This window comes from Pan paniscus, chromosome 6 (assembly GCF_029289425.2).
Source record: "Pan paniscus chromosome 6, NHGRI_mPanPan1-v2.0_pri, whole genome shotgun sequence".
In the NCBI taxonomy this organism is placed as follows: domain Eukaryota; kingdom Metazoa; phylum Chordata; class Mammalia; order Primates; family Hominidae; genus Pan; species Pan paniscus.
The window spans coordinates 157,920,312-157,944,585 of NC_073255.2; the positions used below are offsets into that span (position 1 = coordinate 157,920,312).

The 24,274-nt window shown below is 37.9% G+C and overlaps 1 protein-coding gene across 1 annotated transcript in view; it reads left to right on the forward strand.

Moving 5' to 3' along the window:
* Nucleotides 1–24,274, forward strand: part of CPED1 (cadherin like and PC-esterase domain containing 1) — a 312,803-nt gene that overhangs the window by 61,763 nt on the left and 226,766 nt on the right. Inside the window, exon 5 of the mRNA XM_055115335.2 lies at nt 14,126–14,201. Coding sequence (XP_054971310.1) covers nt 14,126–14,201 — 76 coding nt within the window. The remainder of the gene's footprint in view (nt 1–14,125; nt 14,202–24,274) is intronic.

Sequence of the window (24,274 nt, forward strand, 5' to 3'; positions counted from 1 at the left end):
TTCCTCTTCCTTGTCATCTACAATTGCAAATACTATGGGATTTATCCTCTAAATATTTCTCAGATCTGTTATCTATTCTCTGTACTTACAACCTTTATTCTGCTTACCTGGATTTTAGGCAGGGCTTCCTTGCCTTTCTCTCGCTATATACTCATACAAATCCTCATGCATATCTCAAATTCTATACTTATCACATGGTTTATTTTTTTCTTTGTCGTCCGCAAATGCACATCAGGCTTCACCAGCTAATGAGGACAAATGAGGTCACATTGGCATTAGTATTGGTATTTTGGGGGCAATATAGGTTTTTTTGTTTGTTTGTTTGTTTTTTGAGATGGAGTTTCACTCTTGTTGCCCAGGCTGGAGTGCAATGGCGCGATCTCAGCTCATTGCAACATCCGCCTCCCAGGTTCAAGCAATTCTTCTGCCTCAGCCTCTGGAGCAGCTGGGATTACAGGCATCTGCCACCACACCCAGCTAATTTTTTGTATTTTTAGTAGAGACGGGGTTTCACGATGTTGGCCGGTTGGTCTTGAACTCCTGACCTCAGGTGATCCACCGCCTCGGCCTCCCAAAGTGCTGGGATTACAGGTGTGAGCCACCGTGCCCGGCCACAGGTTGTCTTAAGTAGCTTTCTGGTGGGTCTCAGCAGCTCAGGCGGCGGGAGGAGCGGCAGCGGCCAGGCAGCCCAGCTTGGCGAAGGCTCTCGGTGCGATGAGGCCTGCAGGCACCTGGCACGCACCCTCCTTGTCACCAGGATGCCCAAGAAGAAGGTCATGAAGGGACCATCAAGGAAGAGCCCAAGAGGAGATTGGCGCAGTTGTCAGCTAAACCTGCTCCTGCAAAAGTGGAAGCGAAGCTGAAAAAGGCAGCAGCGAAGGATAAATCTTCAGGCAAAAATGTGCAAACAAAAGGGAAAAGGAGAGCAAAGGGAAAACAGGCCAAAGTGGCAAACCAAGAAACTAAAGAAGATTTACCTGCAGAAAACGGGGAAATGAAAACTGAGGAGAGTCCAGCCTCTGATGAAGCAGGAGAGAAAGAAACCAAGTCTGATTAATACAGTATACCATGTCTTATCAGCAGTCTCTGACTCCCTTCTTGTACAATCCAGAGAAATATTTTTATCAATTATTTTGTAAATGCAAGTTTTTTAGTAGCTCTAGAAACATTTTTAAGAAGGAGGGAATCCCACCTCATCCCATTTTTTAAGTGTAAATGCTTTTTTTTTTTTTTTTGGAGGTAAAATCATTTGCTGGTTGTTTATTTTTTTGGCACAACCAGAAAATAGTGTGGGATATTGAATTATGGGAGGCCTTGACTGTCTCGGGTGTCAGCTTAACATTCCATAGATGGGGGGTTAGTTTTTATATCCTATAAAACAAAGCATATTAAATGGAAATATGAAGTCAGTCCTGCATTTAATGTCTTGAACATTTTAAATTACTTCTATTCCCTTGCTGTTTTTTAGTAGAATTGTTTTCTAAAGAAAACCACTCTTTGATCCTGGCTTCTCCCTGTCAGAATTGTGTGCACTCTGTAAGATCTGTGGTTGTGGTAGTCCTGTTTTCCTAATAACTTTGTTATGCTGTGAAAGATTAAAAATTTGAATATGTAGGGTATATGCTATTCAGTTGTGAATTGGTGAAATGTATGTAACAGCTTATCAACATGTGAAGATATTGATAGCCTCTTAAGGAAAATTTGCTTCCAAATTTTAAGCTGGAAAGTCGCTGGAATAACTTTAAAAAAGAATTACAATACATGGCTTTTTAGATTTTCGGTATGTATGTTAAGAATTGTGTACAAGTTTAAGTGTCTGTACTGATCCACATCCAATAAAATCTCAATTATGAAAGAAAAAAAAAAAAGCTTTCCCATCTATTTCCCTAGCAAGTGTCTTCCATGTACTTAGAAACAGTGTTTTTGGTATGCTGTTTCAGACCATTACACCAAATGCATTGAGGAACACCCCACACTACTTTGGCTGCCACTGATGGCTCCTGTGATAGTTATGTTCCCAACCTGGGGTGCAAAATCTCTCCCCACAGCTGTAAAATTTTTGAGATGCCCAAAGTCCTTGCATTCATCAGTCCTATCTGAATTGAAACTAGACTTCATTCAGTATAGACCAAGGTGAACATTATTCTATTTAACTCAGTTCTTCACTTTGTTTCCTGAGCCCCAAAACATACGGTTGGCACCTGGACAACACGAAGTCACACGAAAACTCTTCCCGTGACTCTTTTGTCCCCTCTCCTCGGGCTTTCGTGGTCAACCCTTGCGCCGTCACTCACTAGCTAAAGGATTTTGATCACGTTATTTAATCTCTGTAGCCTTCACCATCTTTTCCTGAAATAAGAAGGCATTAGACACTGGATAGTCTCCAAGACATTTGCTAGCTTTATGTTTGCGTGAGTCACTGGAGGCGAGTGGAATATGTGATGAGAAGAGAACAGAGCAGATCAGCCAGCGATGGCAATGGAGAAGGCGAGAAGGGGGTTATGGGTGAAATAGGTAGAGAAGGAAATTATAAAGTACAGCGTCAGTTATGCTGATATTCTCTTTTAAAAATTTAAATTTTTATTGTTTTTGGGAGACAGAGTCTCACTCTGTCTCTCAGGCTGGAGTGCAGTGACATGATCTTGGCTCACTGCAACTGCGGCCTCCTGGGTTCAAGTGATTCTCACGCTCAGGTTCCTGAGTAGCTGGGATTACAGGCATGCAACACCACACCTAATTTTTTTAATTTTTAGTAGAGACTGAGTTTTGCCATGTTGGCCAGGCTGGTCTTGAACTCCTGGCCTCAAGTGATCCGCCCACCTTGACCTCCCAAAGTGCTGGGATTACAGATGTGAACCACTGTGCCTGGCCTTAATTTTTAATTTTGTCATAATTTTAGACTTACAGAAAAATTGCAAAAATAATACAAGATTTTTCCAAATACCTTTCACTGAGATTACTTTAATGTTAAATCTTACATAGCCATGGTACTTTCATCAAAACTAAGAAATTAATATGGATACGAACTGTTAACTCAATTATAAACATCATTCAGATTGCATCTTTAAAAAAAAGTTTGCCCCTTTTCTGCTCTAGGAACCTATCTAGTACCCTTCATTGCATTGAGTTTTCATATCTCCTTACTCTCCTTCGATCTGATGCAATTTTTTTTTTTCTTTCATGACCTTGGCATATTTGAAGAGTACTGGTCAGGTGTTTTGTGGAATGATCCTCAATTTGGATTGGTCTGATGATTTCTTCATAAGGTTATGAATCTTTGGCAAGAATTTCTTGGAAGCAGTCTACCCTTCTCAGTGTAAAATATCAAGGGGCATATGATGTCCTTGTCTCTTGTTACTGGTGATGTTCACCTTGATCACTTGGCTAAGGTGGTGTTTGTTGGATTTTTCCCCATATAATTAATAAACATCTTGGGAGATAATATTTTGAGACTGTAAAAAGATCCTGTTTTTCTTCAAATTTTGCCCTCTAATTTTAGGATCCAGAGGTGGATCTTGCTCACAACAATTTGTATTCTGGTGTTCTAATGGTGATTTTCTATTTCTCTTATTACTTTCATAATTATTAATTGGAATTCTTCTGTAAGGAAAAGCTAGTCTTTCTCCCGAATTTATTTATTCAATAATTTATTTATGTCAGTATGGACTAATGGATATTTGTTGTATTCTATAGGTTATAAATCAGTACTATTGTTATTAATTTTTTTGTTGTTGCTCAAATTGTTCCAGCTTTGGTCATTGAGAGCTTATTCATGTTGGCTCCTGGCCCTTTTGATATGTCATGTGTTCTTTCCTTGGACATTTCCTTACTGTTTAGCACCAAGAGATACTCCAAATTCATCTTGCATTTTTCCTGTCCCAGGCTGGAATTAACCATTTATCCAGGAACCCCATTCCTGTTATTGCAGAATGATATTTAAAAACAAAGATCTGGGTACTAGGTGTGCCCATTGCTACTAGGGTGTCATTGAGTTTGAGCTCTCTCAGCAGAGAGGGCTTGGAAATGTCTGTATGTCTACTAATCCATGCAAACATACACTTGTATTTATTTCTGTGTCTGCCTCTATATGTACATATTAAAAAGCTGATTCTTACCATACCCGTGTTTGCCATCCAACACCACAAGGTTTATTATAGCCTTCTGCTATCATCATTTGTAACTTCTTTCTCAGACAGTGAGAAAATTGGATCTCATTTACATCATATTTCCCTATTGTTTAACCCTAGCATACCCATACATTAATTTCAGAATTGTTAACCTATACCCCTGCGAGAAACAACTTTACTAATAAAAGTGAACGTTTTGTGTGTGGTCTTCTTGTCTTTTTGTCTAATAGTATTCAGTCGAAATATTATTTTCTGAAGGTAGGGCATATCTTTTCTCCTCACTCCCTTCAGTGTGGCTATGTCATTCAGTAACACAGTTAGGGTCATTTGCTGCAATTTATGTATTATTTGAGTCCCCAACCTCCACCCCCACTGCAAATCAGGGTTGAGGTTGTTTTTTTTTTAATTTGCATGTAGTAAAATTCATTATTTGTGGTTTATAGCTCCATGGGTTTTGACAAATGCATAGAGTTATGCATCCATCCTCACCCGTCAGTCATGGCAGAATGGCCCCATTATCTCCAAAATTCACTTGTTCTGCACCTTTGAAGTCATCCCCTCCTGTAATCCCTACCCTTAACAGTCACCACCGACTTATTTTCTGTCCCTATTGTTTTTTTGTTTTGTTTTTGTTTTCTGTTTGTTTGTTTTAAATAGAAGGTCATATAAGTAGAGTCATATAATTTGTAGCATTTGGGTCTGGCTTATTTCACCTTAGCAAACTCATTTAAGATTCATCCCTGTTGTGTCAATTAGTAGTTTATTCCTTCTTATTGATGAATAAGATTCAATTTTATGGATGTACCACAGGCTGTTTATTCATTCAAAAGTTAAAAGACATCTGGATTTGTTCCAGTTTATGGCCATAATGAATAACACTTGCCATAAACATTTGCATACAGGTTTCTGTATGAATATAACTTTTTCTATCTTAAGGGTGATTCATTTGGTAAATACATGTTTAACTTTAAGAAACTTTAAAAACTTTTAAATTTAAAAATTTTTTAAATGTTTTAACTTTAAGAAGCTGCCCAACGTTTCTATAAATGTGGCAAGTTGCAGTTCCTTTTGTTTAAAAAACAGAGAAAGTCACACATGAGAAATTTCCTGCCTTCAGTGTTACTTTACAGTAAATTAATTTTTTAATCTTTCTGTAAGCATATCGTTTATTTCATGCTTTTATCTGATTGTGAAGCAATATTTACATAGCAATCACAATAGTTAATCACACTAAATGTGGGTATATTACACAAACACTAATACAAATTACAGGTGTGACATAAAATATAATTATATGTGTAAAAATATAGATATAATAAATAATTATGTATATAATTATACATATAAAATATAATTATACATTCATATAGTTCAGTTTTTTTCTGTTGTTGCTAGTAAAAATTCACTCTATTATTTGTTGATCACAAGGCCCATAGTCAATACTTTGTTTTAATGAATGACTTGAGCAGCAAAGCCTATAAAGTACATTTATTTAAAGACAATTGTTTTATAGAGATGTTTTGGAAACTGTTAGAAAATACAATTTCTCCCAGAAATGAATAGAAGTACACTTGTTTCCTGGATATTTCAAAAAAGAAGAAATCAAAAATAGAAACAAAAAAATCAAAATTTTGAATGTGTTTTATCTAATAATTCTATTTCTCGGAATTTACATATTATTCTTTCTGGTCAGAGGATTGAACAATGATTATGATAATAGTGTTACTTATTATAGTAAAAAATTGGAACCAAAATAAGTATTTTGGAAAAATAAATAATGCATATGAAACTCATTAATACATGATTAATCACATGGAAATGCTCAGAATATGAGTAAAATAAGCAAATCAGAAAACAGTTTATATGTTCCAAATCCAAATTGTGTTTTTTAATATGTGTAGAAAAATACTGAATAACTGAAATGTTAGGAATGGTATTTATTTCTGGTTGGAAAAATTATGAGTGATTACTGTTTTCCTCTTTACATTTAACTAAATATTCTATCATACATGTATGTTAATTCTACCATCAGGAGAAATACTGTTTAGGGAAGGGCAATCTCCTATTTAAAATAAGTTTACCTTGTTAATTCTTATTAAAAAAGAAAAAAACAACAAACATTCATAGTTGAATTGATTTGGCAGTTGGATGAGGCAATACCATTATTTTCTATTCATTTAAGTATGCTAGTTGTGAATCACTGCTTTAGCAGACAGTCCTAAAACCTTTATCCCACACTCAGTACCTTTTCCATTCTCTCTCCACATCCCCTTTTTATGCTTTACTGTGTTCTCCTAATTCTTATAAAACTTTAGCTAAAATAGTGACAATGAAAGTGTCAATAACATTTACCATTGTACGTTTTCAAATCTCCTCTGGGATATGTTCTTACATTATTTCTCTAATCATTTCTCCATTCCCTTTCCTCTTTTTACTTTCTGGAACTTCTATTTGTCATGGGTTAAACCTCTTGGTTTGCTCTCTAATTCTCTTTATACCTGCTTCACTTTTAAAAAATTCATACATCATGTTTGTACATATTTATGAGGTACATGTGATATTTTGTTTCATGCATAATATGTGCAATAATCAAGTCAGAGTATATAGGCTACTCAAAACCTTGAGTATTTATTATTTCTATGTGATAAAAACATTTCAAGTCCTCTCTTCTCGTTATTTGAAATATACAACACATGCTCTCTATTTTTTCTTTTTTCTTTTTTTTGAGATGGAGTCTCATTCTGCTGCCTAGGCTGGAGTGCAATGGCGCAATCTCGGCTCCCTGAAATCTCCACCTCCCAGGTTCAAGCGATTCTCCTGCCTCAGCCTCCTGAGAATCTGGGAGTACAGGTGCACGCCACCAGACTCAGCTAATTTTTTTGTATTTTTAGTAGAGATGAGGTTTCATCATGTTGGTCAGGCTGTTCTCGAACTTCTGACCTCTTGATCCACCTGCCTCAGCCTCCCAAAGTGCTGGGATTACACGTGTGAACCACCGTGCCCAGCCTCTATTTTTTATAATAATTTCAACTTTTATTTTAGATTCAGGAGTACATGTGTAGTTTTGTTACATGGGTATACTGTATAATGCTGAGGTTTGGGGTATGATTTATCCTGTCACCCAGGTACTGAGCATAGTACCCTTTTTAACCCTTGCCCCCCACTTCTCCTCTGCAAGTCCCCAATTTCACTCACTGTGATCTTTATGTCCATGAGTACCCAGTGTTTAGCTCCTACTTATAAGTGAGAACATGCAGTATTTGATTTTCTGTTTCTGACTTAATTCACTTAGGATAATGGCTTTACACTAAATTTACACAAATACCATTTATCAAGATGAAGGCCACAAAAGGCCTGAGAGGCTTGACTTGCAGAATGTCTCAGTAACTTTATTCTTGGTTTTATTGACTCATTCATTCATTCATTTATTCATCTATCCCTTCACTGTTTCTACAATTATTTATTAAACATATTTATTTAGCTCTACTTTAGGTGCTGGGAAGATAGCAATTAAACAATACAGACAAAATATATATTACTGGGAAGCTTAGACATTTATGGGTAGACGGGGGAAAATAGTCGCTAAGTAATAATATGATAGATGGTAAAGAGCACTAAGGAGAAAAATAAAGCAAGGAGACAAAATATTGGGGGATTGAGTTTAAGATCACCAAGAAAGTGACATTTGAGTAAGGCCTGGAAGACAGGGCACTCCCCATGCCAGTGTCTGGGGTAAATCCACCAAGACTCAGAGGAGAGGAACAATAGGCCTACAGTAAAGGGAGAAAGTCTTGGTTGTTTGAGGAACGTAAGGAGTTCCATGTGACTGAAGTAGAGTGAATGTAGTAGGTGGTGAGGGCAGAGAGGTACCTGGAGCTGGGGAAGCTCAGCGATGGGGCCATTGGAACCGTCGTAAGGACTGCAGGCTTTTACTCTTGTTAAGTGGAGAGTAATTGGATGATTCTGAGCACGCAGATGACAGATGACATGAGTCCATTGGCATTTTTACAGGATTGCCTTGATTGTTTTGTCGAAGTAAGCTATCCAGCAAGCAAAGACCAAAACAGGGAGACTAATTATTGTAATAATGTAGGTGTGAGATGAGAGGGACGTGGGCTAGCAGAAAAGCAATGGGGTGGTGAGCTGTGGCTAGATCCTGAAGACATTTTAAAGGTATAAATGACAAATAATAATAGCTCACACTTACATCTCCTTACTGCTTGCCAGGCACCATCCCAAGTGCTTACATGTTTATTTATGTCCATTCTTTACAGATGAGGAGACTGAGGCACAGAGAGGTTATAAAACTTGTCTAAGACCTCCTAGCTAATAAAACGACCAAGATGCAAACTCAGGCAGTCTCATTTCAACTTTATGTTTTCTTAATCATATCAATAGCACCTTTTGATGTATTTAGGCAAAGCACTTACAGCCTAACCTAATAAGTATTCTTAAGGAAACACAGATTCTAAATGATACATGTAGATAACTGTCACTCTATAACAGGAATAATTTGAAGCTTTATGAACCAAGACTTTATTATGTAAACAACATAGATATTCACAACAGAAGTTGGTTCAAATTTGTTGGAGATGTTGTAGAATTGTCAATAACCTTATAATGAACAAAGAGAGGACACTGGCTCAAATTAAGATTACTAATCACATTAGAGCTTTGTAATTTTAGAGCTTAATGAAAATGGTCATAAGATCTGTCATTGAAAATAAACTGCCAGGAGTCTCCCCAGTCAGCAGAATAGTAACATGAATTTAAAACCATTAGTCTGTGTGATGATAAAAGTGAAGTGAGGTCCATTATTTGGGGTAACACTAAGTTTAGTAATTGGGGCTGTATCTCACTGCAAGTAGACAGGTGCTAGTGTTTCAAAAGCAGAGAGATTGATTTCTAGCTCTAAATTGTGGTAGGATTAGCAGTCCCTAAAGCTAGGATGCTGTTCTTAGTACATAGGAGTACTGAGAACTACCAAATGGCTCTTATTTTAAAGCATCCCAGGGAATTTTCAGGTGAATTTGATGGAATGATAATTGCACTTGAGACATGGGGAGAAAACACATTTTTCTTTTGATTAGCTGGTTCTCCTAATTCCTTGTCATTAATTCTTTTCATTGTGGATGATAATGAACAGCTTTGGGAGAAGTTCTAATTTTTGTTCAAGTAAAAGCATGAACATTTCTACAGATATGAGGAAAAAGAGCATTTCTCTAAAATGCAACATGATGTGTGTGTCACTCTTAATGTTCAGGAACAATAAAAAAAATCAGTTTCTTCCCCCTCCAGTTTCTTCCCCCCCCCTTACATTTTATAACTAGTTCAAATTCAGGTGTCCACTCTTCCTAATAAATTAATAATATTATTGTAGTTTTAGTTTTTTATTTATAAGCACTCCATAAATGGTTATAATTAATATATTTTTGCTCTTATTAACAGATTGTCTCAAAAGAATATTTTACTTTTGCCTCTGACAATATGTAATAGAAACAATTTAGATGCATATTATCACACATTAGTGAGAGGTGACAGCGTGCTGGCAGTCCTCACAGCCTTCGCTCGCTCTCGGCGCCTCCTCTGCCTGGGCTCCCACTTTGGCGGCACTTGAAGAGCCCTTCAGCCCACTGCTGCACTGTGGGAGCCCCTTTCTGGGCTGGCCAAGACCGGAGCCGTCTCCCTCAGCTTGCAGGGAGGTGTGGAGGGAGAGGCGCGAGCGGGAACCCGGGCTGCGCGCGGCGCTTACGGGCCAGCTGGAGTTCCCGGTGGGCGTGGGCTTGGCGGGCCCTGCACTCGGAGCAGCCGGCCGGCCCTGCCGGCCCGGGCAATGAGGGGCTTAGCACCCCGGCCAGCGGCTGCGGAGGGTGTGCTGGGTCCCCCAGCAGTGCCAGCCCAGCGGCGCTGCCCTCGATTTCTCGCCGGGCCTTAGCTGCCTTCCCGCGGGGCAGGGCTCGGGACCTGCAGCCCGCCATGCCTGAGCCTCCCACCCCCTCCGTGGGTTCCTGTGCGGCCGGAGCCTCCCCGATGAGCGCCGCCCCCTGCTCCACGGCGCCCAGTCCCATTGACCACCCAAGGGCTGAGGAGTGCGGGCGCATGGCGCGGGACTGGCAGGCAGCTCCACCTGCAGCCCCCGGTGCGGGATCCACTGGGTGAAGCCAGCTGGGCTCCTGAGTCTGGTGGGGACGTGGAGAATCTTCATGTCTAGCTCAGGGATTGTAAATACACCAATCGGCACTCTGTATCTAGCTCAAGGTTTGTAAACACACCAATCAGCACCCTGTGTGTAGCTCAGGGTTTGTGAATGCACCAGTCCACTCTGTATCTAGCTATTCTGGAGGGGCCTGGGAGAACCTTTGTGTGGACACTCCGTATCTAGCTAATCTGGTGGGGAGGTGGAGAACCTTTGTGTCTAGCTCAGGGATTGTAAACGCACCAATCAGTGCCCTGTCAAAACAGACTACTGGGCTCTACCAGGCTCTACCAATCAGCAGGATGTGGGTGGGGCCAGATAAGAGAATAAAAGCAGGCTGCCCCAGCCAGCAGTGGCAACCTGCTCCGGTCCCTTTTCACGTTGTGGAAGCTTTGTTCTTTTGCTCTTTGCAATAACTCTTGCTGCTGCTCACTCTTTGGGTCCACACTGCCTTTATGAGCTGTAACACTCACCGCGAAGGTCTGCAGCTTCACTCCTGAAGCCAGCGAGACCACGAGCCGCCCGGGAAGAACGAACAACTCCAGACGCGCCACCTTAAGAGCTGTAACACTCACCGCGAAGGTCTGCAGCTTCACTCCTGAGCCAGCGAGACCACGAACCCACCAGAAGGAAGAAACTCCGAACACATCTGAATATCAGAAGGGGCAAACTCCGGACACGCTGCCTTTAAAAACTGTAACACTCACTGCGAGGGTCCGCGGCTTCATTCTTGAAGTCAGACCAAGAACCCACCAATTCCAGACACATTAGGATTGTGAAAGGTATATTGGGATAGAAATCTCTTCTAATGCATATTCCCTTTTTCAAAACTTGATCTCATGGAAATATCCGAGGGTTTAAATATTATTATCATTTTATCAGTGCATTGTAATTCTTTTAAAGATATGAAAGGATTTGTGCTAAATAAGAAAAATAAGTCTGTGTATAAATATACACACATACACATAGATGCATATTGTATATATGGCATTCAAACCTAACACAAGATCTGTATATATTAAAAATGATAAAAAATGATAATTCGGATGATAATGATGTGTAGGTTCATCAAGTGTAACACATGGCCCACTCTGGTGGGGGATGTTAATAATGGAGGAGGCTGTGTGTGTGTCGGGGCGGGGAGTATATGGGAAATCTCTGTGTCTTCTGCTTAATTTTGCTGTGAACCCAAAACAGCTGTAAGAAATAAAGTCCATTAAAAAATAATTGCAATGTTAAGCTGGAGAAGCTCATCATATAAAAGTCAGTTAATCCAAATTAAAACTCCTTTGATGATGTTCCACTTAATGATGCAAATCTTATGCATTTTGTGATACATGTAAAAGTAAAAATACGAAGCAGTAGGATATAGAAGAGTATTACTAGGTTTAACAATTAAAAAGTTATAATCTGTGTAATATAGTTGAGTTACTACAGCTGTATGACACATGACCCTTGAATGTTTTTACTTCTTTGTGCTGTTATTTTACTCAGTTTAACTGTTTAGTTTGGTGTTCAGTTCCAGAGTAGAATAGAGGTGATGTTTCTGGTGTCACATGTTGCTACAGTCATGTCGTCAGCCACACTATTCTAAAGATGAACTTTGGAGGAAGGAACACAGGGAGAAGTCATTGTTTGGGGGACAGGAAAATAGAAGGCAGAAGGATAGAACAATTGTTTCCCTTGGCTTGGCTCTATTATTTTCAAGTGCTTTGTTGGTTAAGAGAAGGTTAGCAATGGATCAGAGTCAGTCCATAACCTTTAATGCTACTTACCCAGTGCTGATTCTCTTTCTGAATCATATTGTTAAGGATTCTATTAATTCACCAGCAACGGAATGATTTTGCCCTATTTAGGGAAAATGGCTCAATTTCATTGATTTTTGAAGCTTTTCACAGACTAATTTAGAAAGATACTTTGTGAACTTAAAAAACCAAAACAAATCTCTATTACAACGCTACATTGTAAAAGTCCATACGGACACCAAAGTGTGTATTAGTCCTTTTTATTAGTCTATTATGGGTTATCTATACTTTTGCAATGCTGTTTGTTCCCTCCAGCCCTTTTTAAATTCTGGATTGAAGAATTCAGGGTTTATGAAAGCCCTTCTTTTTCTACATTTAGTTTCTGAGATTTCTCACTTTTGGATTTGAGAAATCGAGACAGCCTTAAGATTGAAAGTGTACTGCACTTACAGCCTTTTCTCAATTCTTAGTGCAAATGAATGTCAGTGACGTCCACTTTATGTTCTGGCTGTGTCCCCACCCAAATCTCATCCGGAATTATAGCTCCCATAATTCCCACGTGTTGTGGGAGGAACACTGGGAGATAATTGAATCATGGGCGCGGTTTCCCCCATCCTATTCTCGTGGTAGTGAGTAAGTCTCACGAGATCTGATGGTTTATAAGGGATTTTCCCTTTCACTTGGCCCTCATTCGCTCCTGCCTGCCACCATGTAAGGTATGCTTTTCACTTTCTGCCATAATTGTGAGGCCTCCCCAGCCACGTGGAACTGTGAGTCCATTAAAGCTCTTATTCTTTATGAATTACCCAGTCTCGTGTATGTCTTCAGCAGCAGCATGAAAAAGGACTAATAAACACTTTGCTGTCCTTGTGGACTTTTACAATGTAGTGTTTAGGAATGCCACTGGTGCAGAATCACAATAATAGGTTCTGCTGAAGCTTGGCTTCATTCATACAGGATCTGGGCTGAAGTTTGTCTTTCTTACAGCTATTATTGGGGAAAAGAGAGTTTGCTGAACACATGAATAGGGTTAATAAAGTAGCAAGGATTGGGGAAGATTTCATCAATGCACGGTTGCCAAGCACTTTAAATGAATCAGTTTTTAGAACTGTATCTTATTGATTTGGTAAAAATCTTAGAGCAGAAGTGGAACCTAGAGACTAAAAGCTCTAAATGCTTTATTTTGCAAATGAAGAAACTGAAAAAAAAAAAAAAAAAGCAAATGATGATTCTCTTAAGTGCCCGAAGCGAGCTACCACCCCTGTTTCCAGTTGCCTCTCTTCTCCAACTGCAGCTGGGTTATTTCTATCAAGTCATGCCAGCAGGACATAGTGGAGAAACTGCAATACTTTATTAGGTTAGAGTGTGTTAATTTGAAAGTAATCAATATCTCAAAAATGAATCTGATTTTCAAGCTAATTTATACTGATCTCTGTTGGTTTTAACAAGGTTTTCTCATATTGGGTATTAGTTTGGGGATTAAGTGGATGATGTTAATTTGTAAATTCACAGGAGAAGGGAAGAATTAAAGTTGTATCTTTTCTCTTATAATCTTTCCAAACTCCATATATTTGAATTTATGATAATATTTACAAAGCTGTCTAAAAACAAGTTTTGGTTGAAGTGAAGTTTTGTGGGTGACTGGGTTTTATATTTAGAAATAATCCCTTCAGTATGAAGTGAAGAATGTTTATGAAATTTTGGAACAGGTTTAACACTGAATTGCCACTAAATATCAAGTTATTTATGTTACTATATTTGTCTCAAGTATTTTATATTTAGCAAATACCATGGCTTCAAAATATGAAAGGGTTTTCAAAAAGTGATCCCAAGGACCACTTTTAAAGCTTCCCAGGGGCAAGTTTTAGTTTTATGTTATCAAATAAGCTACTTCATTATTCTGGATTTGCATGTTGACTTGCAGAGATTTGAAGGTGGGGTGTGGGTGGTTTAGACAGTGCATCCCATCTATACTCTCTGGGTTTTTTGTGTTTGCTTGGTTTTGCTTTAGCATTGATGAATGCCTCACTCACTAGAATCTTTTTCATTCCTTTTAGGCAAACATATTACCAGAAATACAGCAGCCACTTTGCAGAAAGGAAGGATTATGTCAAATGGTTAGAAGATTCCCAGGTAATCTTTCGTTTGCTTCCTTAGGCTTAAACATGTGAGATATGCAGGCTCCCTTAGCAGAAGCAGCTAACATGGTCTCAGGTCAGCATCTGTTGCTACTTTGTTTATCAATTCGGCAATCACAGATCTTCCGCAGTTCACAACGCTTTGCCAATGAAAAGACCTAAATTGAGGAATAACAACCGTAACGTAGCACTGGTGTTCTTTTAGTTTTGCCTTCTGATTTGCCAGATGAATATATTTCTTGTTCTCCTTTCTATTTGTTTTTAAAACAATTGCTGCTTTATTTTAAAAGTAATAATTACAGTAGTTCTCAGTTATGTAACACTTGGGGGTTTTTATCAAAGTATATATTTCTTTATGATTAAATTATTCTGATCCTAAAAACATTGTTTCTCCTTTCTGGAATCATCTCAATTTGTCTGTGTGTTAAATACAGGACACTGAATGAATAAATTCTGCATTTTAACTGTGTTAGGAATTTGGGACAAAAATTACCATCTTCAGTTTCCTCATAGGTTCCCAGAGTGGAAAAAGCATCAGAAGGTATATGAACCCTCATAGATGAAATAAGCCCTCATAGAAAAAATGATGGCCTACTTTAAAAGCCATCAGTGAAAGGGTTCCTCAAATTTCTTGTTTAAAACACATTTAATGTTTAATAGTTTATGTCCCCAGAAAGTTCTTTACTACGTAATTAAAACTTAGATCTACATAGCTTTAATTTTGTTTTGTCTCCTAGTTGATTTGTTAACTAGTTAATTTGTCTCCTAGTTGAATCAGGAAACAAATAATCTATCTTAATCCATCAGCTTTCCCATTGGGGTTTCTGCTCCCACTCCAAACATAAACCACACTGGCATGTTCCACTGTAAAGACTGCAGTCATCGACTGATATTTACTGAGAATTAAAATAAAATAATAAATCTCAATTCAACTTTCAATTTAAGATACATATCTAAACTAAACAGCTATGTAAATTTGGTTCTGTAGTTATTGTTTTATATGACAATTATAACTGACTACATAAGCTGAATTTTTTCTTTTTGTAAACTCTAGCTGGAGAGTTTTTCATCATATGAAAAAAGTAATGTTTTGGGGAGAAGCAAGTAAAATAATTATTTTCATTAATACAATATTAAAATATCCAGAAATTCTTTAGAAAAGGCAATCTGAAGAAATTTTTACTTTTGACCAGAACCTACAGATTTTAGTGTGTTTTTCTTTGTTGCTATTTACATTTCAGAATGCTTGATCCAGAACATTAAGTTTCTTCAGCTTTGTACTTAACAGAATAAAATCATAGAAATGAAAGGCTGTTTATGGTCAGAAATAGATTACCAGTGTTTTAAAAAGTTCCCCAAGCAATTCTTATATAAGTTTATATTTTACATTTGCTTCTGTAAAACTAAGAAGTATTTTCTATCTTCTTTTGCTTCAAACATTTTTTTATACTCGAGAACATCTAAGTTCTAGGCATTTGTAGTTCTTTCTACATTCTGTTTAGTGCATTAATTTTGTATTTATCTCTGTGAATAACAAGATGGTTTCACAGAATGCACAGCTTTTTAAATGGAATTATTTCTACCATCATGTTATCTTTCTCTAGATGAAGATAATTTTCTTACACATGTAGCTTTAAAGAAATGTCTGCAGCATTATTTTCTGATCTAAGTTTTATAAAGAGTAGCTTTTGTTGTAGACTGTTGGTATAAATATATCATATATAATTCAATATTCACAAAATTAAAATTTTATTTGTTGTGAATACTGAATAATATTGAATACAGATTAGGTAGTGACATGTCAGTACCTAAATATAGGGTATGATTATAAAGGTGTAATAGTAAAACTAAACATAATACTATATAATCTAGACATTATATCAAAAGGCAAAATGTCCTGTGTAATTTTAAGCTGTGTTTCATTTGGAGGTTGACAAAACACAAATTTTGAAACCAGAGATTTTAGCTCTGCCACTTATTCTCTGTGTGACTTCAGGGGTTTTTTGTTTTTGTAATCCACAAAGTGGGGTTAAGAATACCCATTTCATAGGTTTAATTTTAAAAGGCAGATTGTATATGTGTGTATATATAACTTAATTTGAAGAATAAAACATATTATACATTATTCCTAACACATAATGTCCAAATAATGGTAACTGGATTACCCTGGATTTGAAAAATCAAGCAGGCAAAAATCTAGAGGCAAAAGGCCTCAGAACACTTAATATTTTCTCCCTTTACATGATAAATTATCACTAAGATTTTTTCTTTCGGTCAAAAACTGTGAAGATCTTACCCCCTCTCACAAGCTTACAGGTCAGCCTGTCTCAGTTTCATGGTTATTGGTAGAAGACATGAGATGCCTAGGTCAGAGACCAGTGACTTTTTTATTTATAGCAATAATGGTAAGCCAACTATCAGCACATGTACCAGTTCACTGAAGCCTGTTGGCCCTCTGTATCTGTGGGTTCCACATCCCTGGATTCAACCAACCATGGATAGAAGTATAAGGAAAAATAATCTCACAAAGTTCCAAAAAGCAAAACTTGAATTTGCTGCATGCTGAGTATTACATTGAATCCGTGGGAATGAAGTGATACGCAGGCATTGTGTTAGGTATTATAAGTAATCAAAAGATGACTTAAAATATACAGGAGGATTGCATAGATTATATGCAAATACGACATCATTTTATATGAGGAACTTGAGCACCCATGGATTTTAGTATCCATGGCTGGGGGGCACAGGGGGTGGGGTGCAGTCCTAGAACTAATCAACTATACTTAGTGGTTTCAATTTCTTTTTTTTTTTTTATACTTTAAGTTTTAGGGTACATGTGCACAACGTGCAGGTTTGTTACATATGTATACATGTGCCATGTTGGTATGCTGCACCCATTAACTCATCATTAAGCATTAGGTATATCTCCTAATGCTATCCCTCCCCCCTCCCCCCACCCCACAACAGTCCCCAGAGTGTGATGTTCCCCTTCCTGTGTCTATGTGTTCTCATTGTTCAATTCCCACCTATGAGTGAGAACATGTGGTGTTTGGTTTTTTGTCCTTGTGATAGTTTGCTGAGAATGAAGGTTGCAGCTTCATTCATGTCCCTACAAAGGACATGAACTCATCATTTTTTATGGCTGCATAGTATTCCACATTTTCTTAATCCGGTCCACATTTTCTTAATCCAAATTGGACATTTGACTTGGTTCCAAGTCTTTGCTGTTGTGAATAGTGACGCAAAAAACATAGTGTGCATATGTCTTTAGAGCAGCATGATTTGTAATCCTTTGGGTATATACCCAGTAATGGGATGGCTGGGTCGAATGGTATTTCTAGTTCTAGATCCCTGAGGAATCGCCACGCTGACTTCCACAATGGTTGAAGTAGTTTACAGTCCCACCAAAAGTGTAAAAGTGTTCCTATTTCTCCACCTCCTCTCCAGCACCTGTTGTTTCCTGACTTTTTAATGATGGCCATTCTAACTGGTGTGAGATGGTATCTCATTGTGGTTTTGATTTGCATTTCTCTGATGGCCAGTGATGATGAGCATTTTTTCATGTGTGTTTTGGCTGCATAAATGTCTTTTGAGAAGTGTCTGTTCATATCCTTTGCCCACTTTTCGATGGGGTTGTTTTTTTCTTGTAAATTTGTTTGAGTTCTTTGTAGATTCTGGATGTTAGCCCTTTGTCAGATGAGTAGATTGCAAAAATGTTCTCCCATTCTGTAGGTTGCCTGTTCACTCTGATGGTAGTTTCTTTTGCTGTGCAGAAGCTCTTTAGTTTAATTAGATCCCATTTGTCAATTTTGGCTTTTGTTGCCATTGCTTTTGGTGTTTTAGACATGAAGTCCTTGCTCATGCCTATGTCCTGAATGGTATTGCCTAGGTTTTCTTCTAGTGTTTTTATGGTTTTAGGTCTAACATGTAAGTCTTTAATCCATCTTGAATTAATTTTTGTGTAAGGTGTAAGGAAGGGATCCAGTTTCAGCTTTCTACATATGGCTAGCCAGTTTTCCCAGCACCATTTATTAAATAGGGAATCCTTCCCCCATTTCTTGTTTTTGTCAGGTTTGTCAAAGATCAGATAGTTGTAGATATGTGGCATTATTTCTGAGGGCTCTGTTCTGTTCCATTGGTCTATATCTCTGTTTTGGTACCAGTACCATGCTGTTTTGGTTACTGTAGCCTTGTAGTATAGTTTGAAGTCAGGTAGTGTGATGCCTCCAGCTTTGTTCTTTTGGCTTAGGATTGCCTTGGCGATGTGGGCTCTTTTTTGGTTCCATATGAACTTTAAAGTAGTTTTTTCCAATTCTTTGAAGAAAGTCATTGGTAGCTTGATGGGGATGGCATTGAATCTATAAATTACCTTAGGCAGTATGGCTATTTTCACAATATTGATTCTTCCTACCCCTGAGCATGGAATGTTCTTCCATTTGTTTGTATCCTCTTTTATTTCCTTGAGCAGTGGTTTGTAGTTCTCCTTGAAGAGGTCCTTCACATCCCTTGTAAGTTGGATTCCTAGGTATTTTATTCTCTTTGAAGCAATTGTGAGTGGGAGTTCACTCATGATTTGGCTCTCTGTTTGTCTGTTATTAGTGGTTTGCATTTCAAGAGAGGAACCCAGAGCTTAGGAAGTTTGAATCTTTAATAATGTGCAGTGAGTATGCCTACAGTTTGCCCCAGAGGGAGACATTAAATTTATTATACTGGACAAAAATATAAACGTTCCTTTGCTCTGGAGTGAGGCACTATCTCTTTTTCAAGGCTTTCCACTATATAAATATCTTTGAAAGCTAGTTCAGAACAAATGTGGTCAGTGCCTCTGTTTGCAAAATGTGCAGAAATATTAAAGATAGATAGAGCAGTGTCTCCAACAATTTCAGAGAGGAATACCTAACAAGTCCTAACTCTGAGGCTTAGTCATTGTATAATTCTGAGCAAGACTTAAAACTTACTTGTACTTCAGTTTTCTTAGCTCTAAAAATACAAAGTTTGGCAATGATCAATAATGCTGAAATCCCATAATTCTGCTGTGCCTTTTCCCCATATAGACTTGTCACAGACTTTATCTTCAGTAGTAGGTAGAGACAGGAATGCTAAGAAAGGAGAGATGATCATGCTGGTAAATGTGGCTGGAACCCATGCAAGTGAGGCAGGACAGAGTGTTGGCTAGATGCAGAGGAGTGATTGGAGATAGCACGTAAGGCTAACACAGTCTGTTCCATTCCATAGCCAGAGTGTACCTGACATTAGACTTGTGACTCACATTGAAGGGCACACATCCACGGAATTTTTACTGGCTAGCACAAAGATTTATTTTTATCTTGCCATTTAATGCTTTGCCTTTTGAAAAAAAAGTGTCATACTTTTTAGTTGGCCCAAATTTGTTGCTAATGTTTTTTGTTGCTTTTTATTAAGTTTGCTCATTTTGATAAAAGGGAATTTTTCATCATATTTGAAAGACAAGTATAAAACAAAACATAAGAGAACTGTTTTGCTTGGGCTGTGAGTTGTTGTTTTTGTACTTTTTAGTACAGCATCACCATCTAAAAAATCCTGGTTAAAAGTTTGCCCAATTTTTGGCCATAACTCATTCTTTCCAGTAGTTTTATCTTAGCTCTGAGCACTGACCTTCATGTGAAGCTTGAAATATACCAGGACCTGTATTCAAAGATAGCATTTTGAACATTTTACGATTTGTGTCCTCATTTTAAAAGTAACATGTGAGTATATAAAGAAAAATGAAAATAATAGGTAAAAACACCTATTATTGTATCAAAAACAAGACAGAGCTTTAAAAATTATAGTATTTACTACCAAATATAAAATATATCTTCAAAATAATATAATTGATATATAATTTATATTTAATATAATTAAAATAATTTTTAAACATTGACCAATAATAGTTATTTATTTTAGGTGGCACTGATGATTGCTCTTAATATCCCAGGTCTAATATTCTAAGCAAACTTTCAGAGAAGGTTAAAGTTTGCTTGTTCTCTGTGTTCTCAAATCCTGATACCCCCTCTCTGTGGATTCTGTGGGCTCCTTAATGCTTCCATCATTCCAAAGAATCTCACCTCTGTCCCAAACATGATTATATTCCTTATGCAAAACATTCCACTCCCAAGTAAAATTCTCATCTCTTTAATATGACTGACTTCAGCTAGGTAATAGCAGAAAGTAAGCTGATGGAACTAATTCAGACTAAATTATACCCTCACCCCAGTATAAGCCTCTTAGATGTATTTGCATTTTTATAAAAGAAGCTTGCAAACCCAATGATTTTCTAATTGGTAGAATTTCTGGAAGGGCATTCAAATTCCCATTTAATTCATCAGTAAGCCATCCATCCCCAAAACTTACCGAATTCATCCACTTTTCTCCATCTCTACCATGACCAGCCTAGTCCAAATCAGCAGTCTCTCATATTCTTCTCACTTCCTTTCTTGCTCCTAAATAATCCAGTCCATTCCGTTATCCAGACTCTAGCCAGATTGATCTTCCTCCCACCATTTCGTAAATAACTGAAGCAAGTTTATTAGGTCTGCTCACATAAGTCTGCTTAGGGACTGAAACAGTAAAGCCTAGGTCACCAACTCTTTGATATTCTGACTTGATCCAGGGACAGATTTTATCTAGAATAGGAACAACAAGCCCAAATGCTCACAGGGCCTTGGCATGTGACATAACAAATTTCCTAATAAATTCAGAAGCTTTAGAGGCCAGATAACCTGCACCTTTTCAGTATTTGGCCTGCCATCTAATGTAGAGACTTTAACAAAAGCCATTTGGTCTCCAAGAAGAGAAGAGTTGAAGATACAGGAAAGTACAAGACAGGAGCAAGTGATCTCACTGAGACATCTCTCTCGGCAAGGTTGGAAACCTCTGGATAAATTTCCTCATGTTTCTTATCCCTGTAAAATTCAGTAACCATTAGGATTCAGATCCCAACCGGTGGTCTAGTCCTTCTTCTCCCACTTCCTCATTCACATGCTTTCCTATACTCCTTTCCCTCAGCACATTCCCTTGGCCCTTGGTAACTTTAGCTGCCATTTTCCCTCATAAAACAGAAATTTTGCTAGCCAAGGATGACACTGAAGCTGGGTTTTTTAATTAAAACTTTACTCTCTGGTATTAGCAGGGATTTTTCAACATATCTTTGCTACTTTTTCTTACTATCATCTAGTAGCTTTTGAACCATTCAACTTTTTTTTTTTATTATTTCTTTTGAGACGAGGTCTCACTATATTGCCTAGGCTGGCCTTAAATTCCTGGGTTCAAATGATCCTTCTGCCTCCACCTCCCAAGGGGCTGAGACCACAGGAGCGGGCCACCATGCCTGGCTCATCTAACATATTTGACAAGAAACTTATCACTTGGGTTAATTTCTTCCTCTCCATTTCAAATCTGCAATCATTCTTGTCAGTTTCAACATCTGTAAAGATGGGCCTTTAATTTCATCAGCCTAATCTCATAGCTCTTTGAGTTTATCCATGATCTCATTTCTCTTCAGCTTCAGCCTCCCACCTCTATAGCCCTGCTCAATAACTTTTATCCCCCACAACTGTCACTGGAAGCTCAAACTTACTTACCACTTTATAATCACATTCTTTTGGCCTTCCTCATTCCTTCAACACCACCAATCTTGGAAACTCAGATGACATTTTTGGTAATCTTAATTCTGTCACTTTCCCCAAGTCCCACAGTCATTTTTTAAATTATAATTTCTTTGCTGCCAAGCCCGGACCATTTAATCTGTCAGCTGAGGTAGAAACACCTGGAACATTCTTTCACACTAGCACTTAAGCCACCAACCAATTCTACATTCTGATTTCTCTTTTCCTATACAAAAAAAACCAATGGAGTAAATTGCACATTGTGCTGTTCCCTCCCCCTAGGATGCCTTCCTCACTTACTAAAATAGAAAAAATAAATCACACTAATTCTGCAATTGTCAGCTCAACCACCACCACCACAAAGAAAATTGACTAGTGGCCACTGAATTAGCCTCACTCAATTACACTCTAAAATACTTAGGAAAATTCATACCAAAAAATTTTAACAACTACTCACAGCATTCATAGTATAGAAGAATCTAGGATAAATTTCCATGCATTCCAAGGCTGATGTAACTAAATTTTAGTTCCTAATGCTTTGTTCAATTCAGTATGGGTAGAGGAACCCTGTACCTCCATGATCAGGATGTATTTTAAAAGAAAAGCCAGCAGAATGTGCTGATGGTTGAGATGTGGTTTATAAAAGAAAGTATCCATAGAGTTTTTTCCAGTCATTAGTTGAGATAGACAAATTAGACAGTGGGAAATAGAGCATTAATCTGTCAGTCAACCATAGGATTAAGAGAAGACACACGGCAGATCACAGACACATTTCTTCCAATTTGAGCATATTGGTTTTAAAATGAAATATATATATGAAAATGAGTATCCCAACCAAAGATAATTACTAGAAAAGTTTTTGTGTATACATTTCATATGAAAAATTTAAACTTGCTTTTTTAGACATTGACTCAAGAGTATCTTCAGAGTGAAGTCTACCTAATTGGCTAAGATAGATTTACACTATGTTTCCTCTGTGTTATTATACCTTGAAAAGCCTCCATTGTAGCAGTGTCACAATGTGGCTTTGTTGCACAGTTGACCCTTAAACAGTGCAAGTGTTAGAAGCACTGACACCTCGTGCACTTGAAGACTTGCCCATAACTTTTGACTCCCCCAAAACTTAACTACTAATGGCCTACTGATGACTGACGCCATACTGATAAAATAAACAGTCAATTAACACATACTTTGTATGCTATATGTATTATATACTGTATTTTTATAATAAAATAAGCTAGAGAAAACAATATGTTATTAAGAAAACCACAAGGAAGAGAAAATACATTCACTGTTTATTAAGTGGAAGTGGATCATCATGAAGGTCTTCATCCTCATCATCTTCATGCTGAGTAGATTGAAGAGATGGAAAAAGAGGAGGGTTTGGTTCTGCTGCCTCGGGGAGGCATAGGCAGAGCTGGTGGAGTAAGTGGAAAAGGAGGCAGAGGCAGGCACACTCAGTGAAACTTTACAAAGTATATCATAATTTCTGTCTGACTTTTTTGCTTTTTCATTTCTCTAAAAATGTTTCTACATAACACCAGTCCTTCTTCTACAGTTTACTTTAGCTTCAGTGCCCATATCGTAGAAGGGTTCATCTTGTAAAAGAGGTCAAAAGCCGTATTGTGTAATGTGAACCCTTCTTCCAGGTTGTCTAATGTTAACTTGTTTTCTGGCACTGCTTCTTCTACATCTTCTTCATGATCTGGTACTTGTTTGGAAGGACTCATCTCCATGAAATCATGAATACTTTAAGTTATATTTTGTTAATTCCTCTGGTGTGGTGTCTATTTGCTCTTGAATTTCTCCAAGATCCATATCTTGAAACCCTTCACCTCTTCCCATTTTTTTTTTTTTTTTTTTGCCAAATCCACAAATTATTTCACAATTTCCTTGACTGGCTCTCTCATTAATCAGGTAAAGCCATGCACAACATTGGGACACAGTTTTCTCCAGCAGGAATTTATTCTTTTGGGCTGATGGTTTTCATGGCTTTTTCTATAGCAACAGTGGCATCTTCAATGGTGTAATCCTTCCAGATTTTCATGATGTTCTCTCTGTTGGAGCTCTCTTCCATAGCACTGACAATCCTTTCCATAGAGTACTGTGTATAATGAGCCTTAAAGATCCTATTACCCCCTGATTTGGAGGCTGAATTAGAGACATTGTGTTTGAGGGCAAGTAGACCACTTTGATGCCTTCAAAGTGTAGAGCTCATGGGGTTCTGTGTGATCAGGGTCATTGTCCAATGTGAAAAGAACTTTAAAAGCAGTCTCTTACTAGCAAAGTACTTCCTGACTTCAGGAACAAAGCATTGATGGAACCAATCCAGAAAAGGGGCTCTTGTCCAGGCCTTGTTGTATAGCCAAAAGACTGGCAGCTGGCATTTATCTTCGCCCATCAAGGCTCAGGGGTTAGAAACTTTATAAGGACAGACCTGATC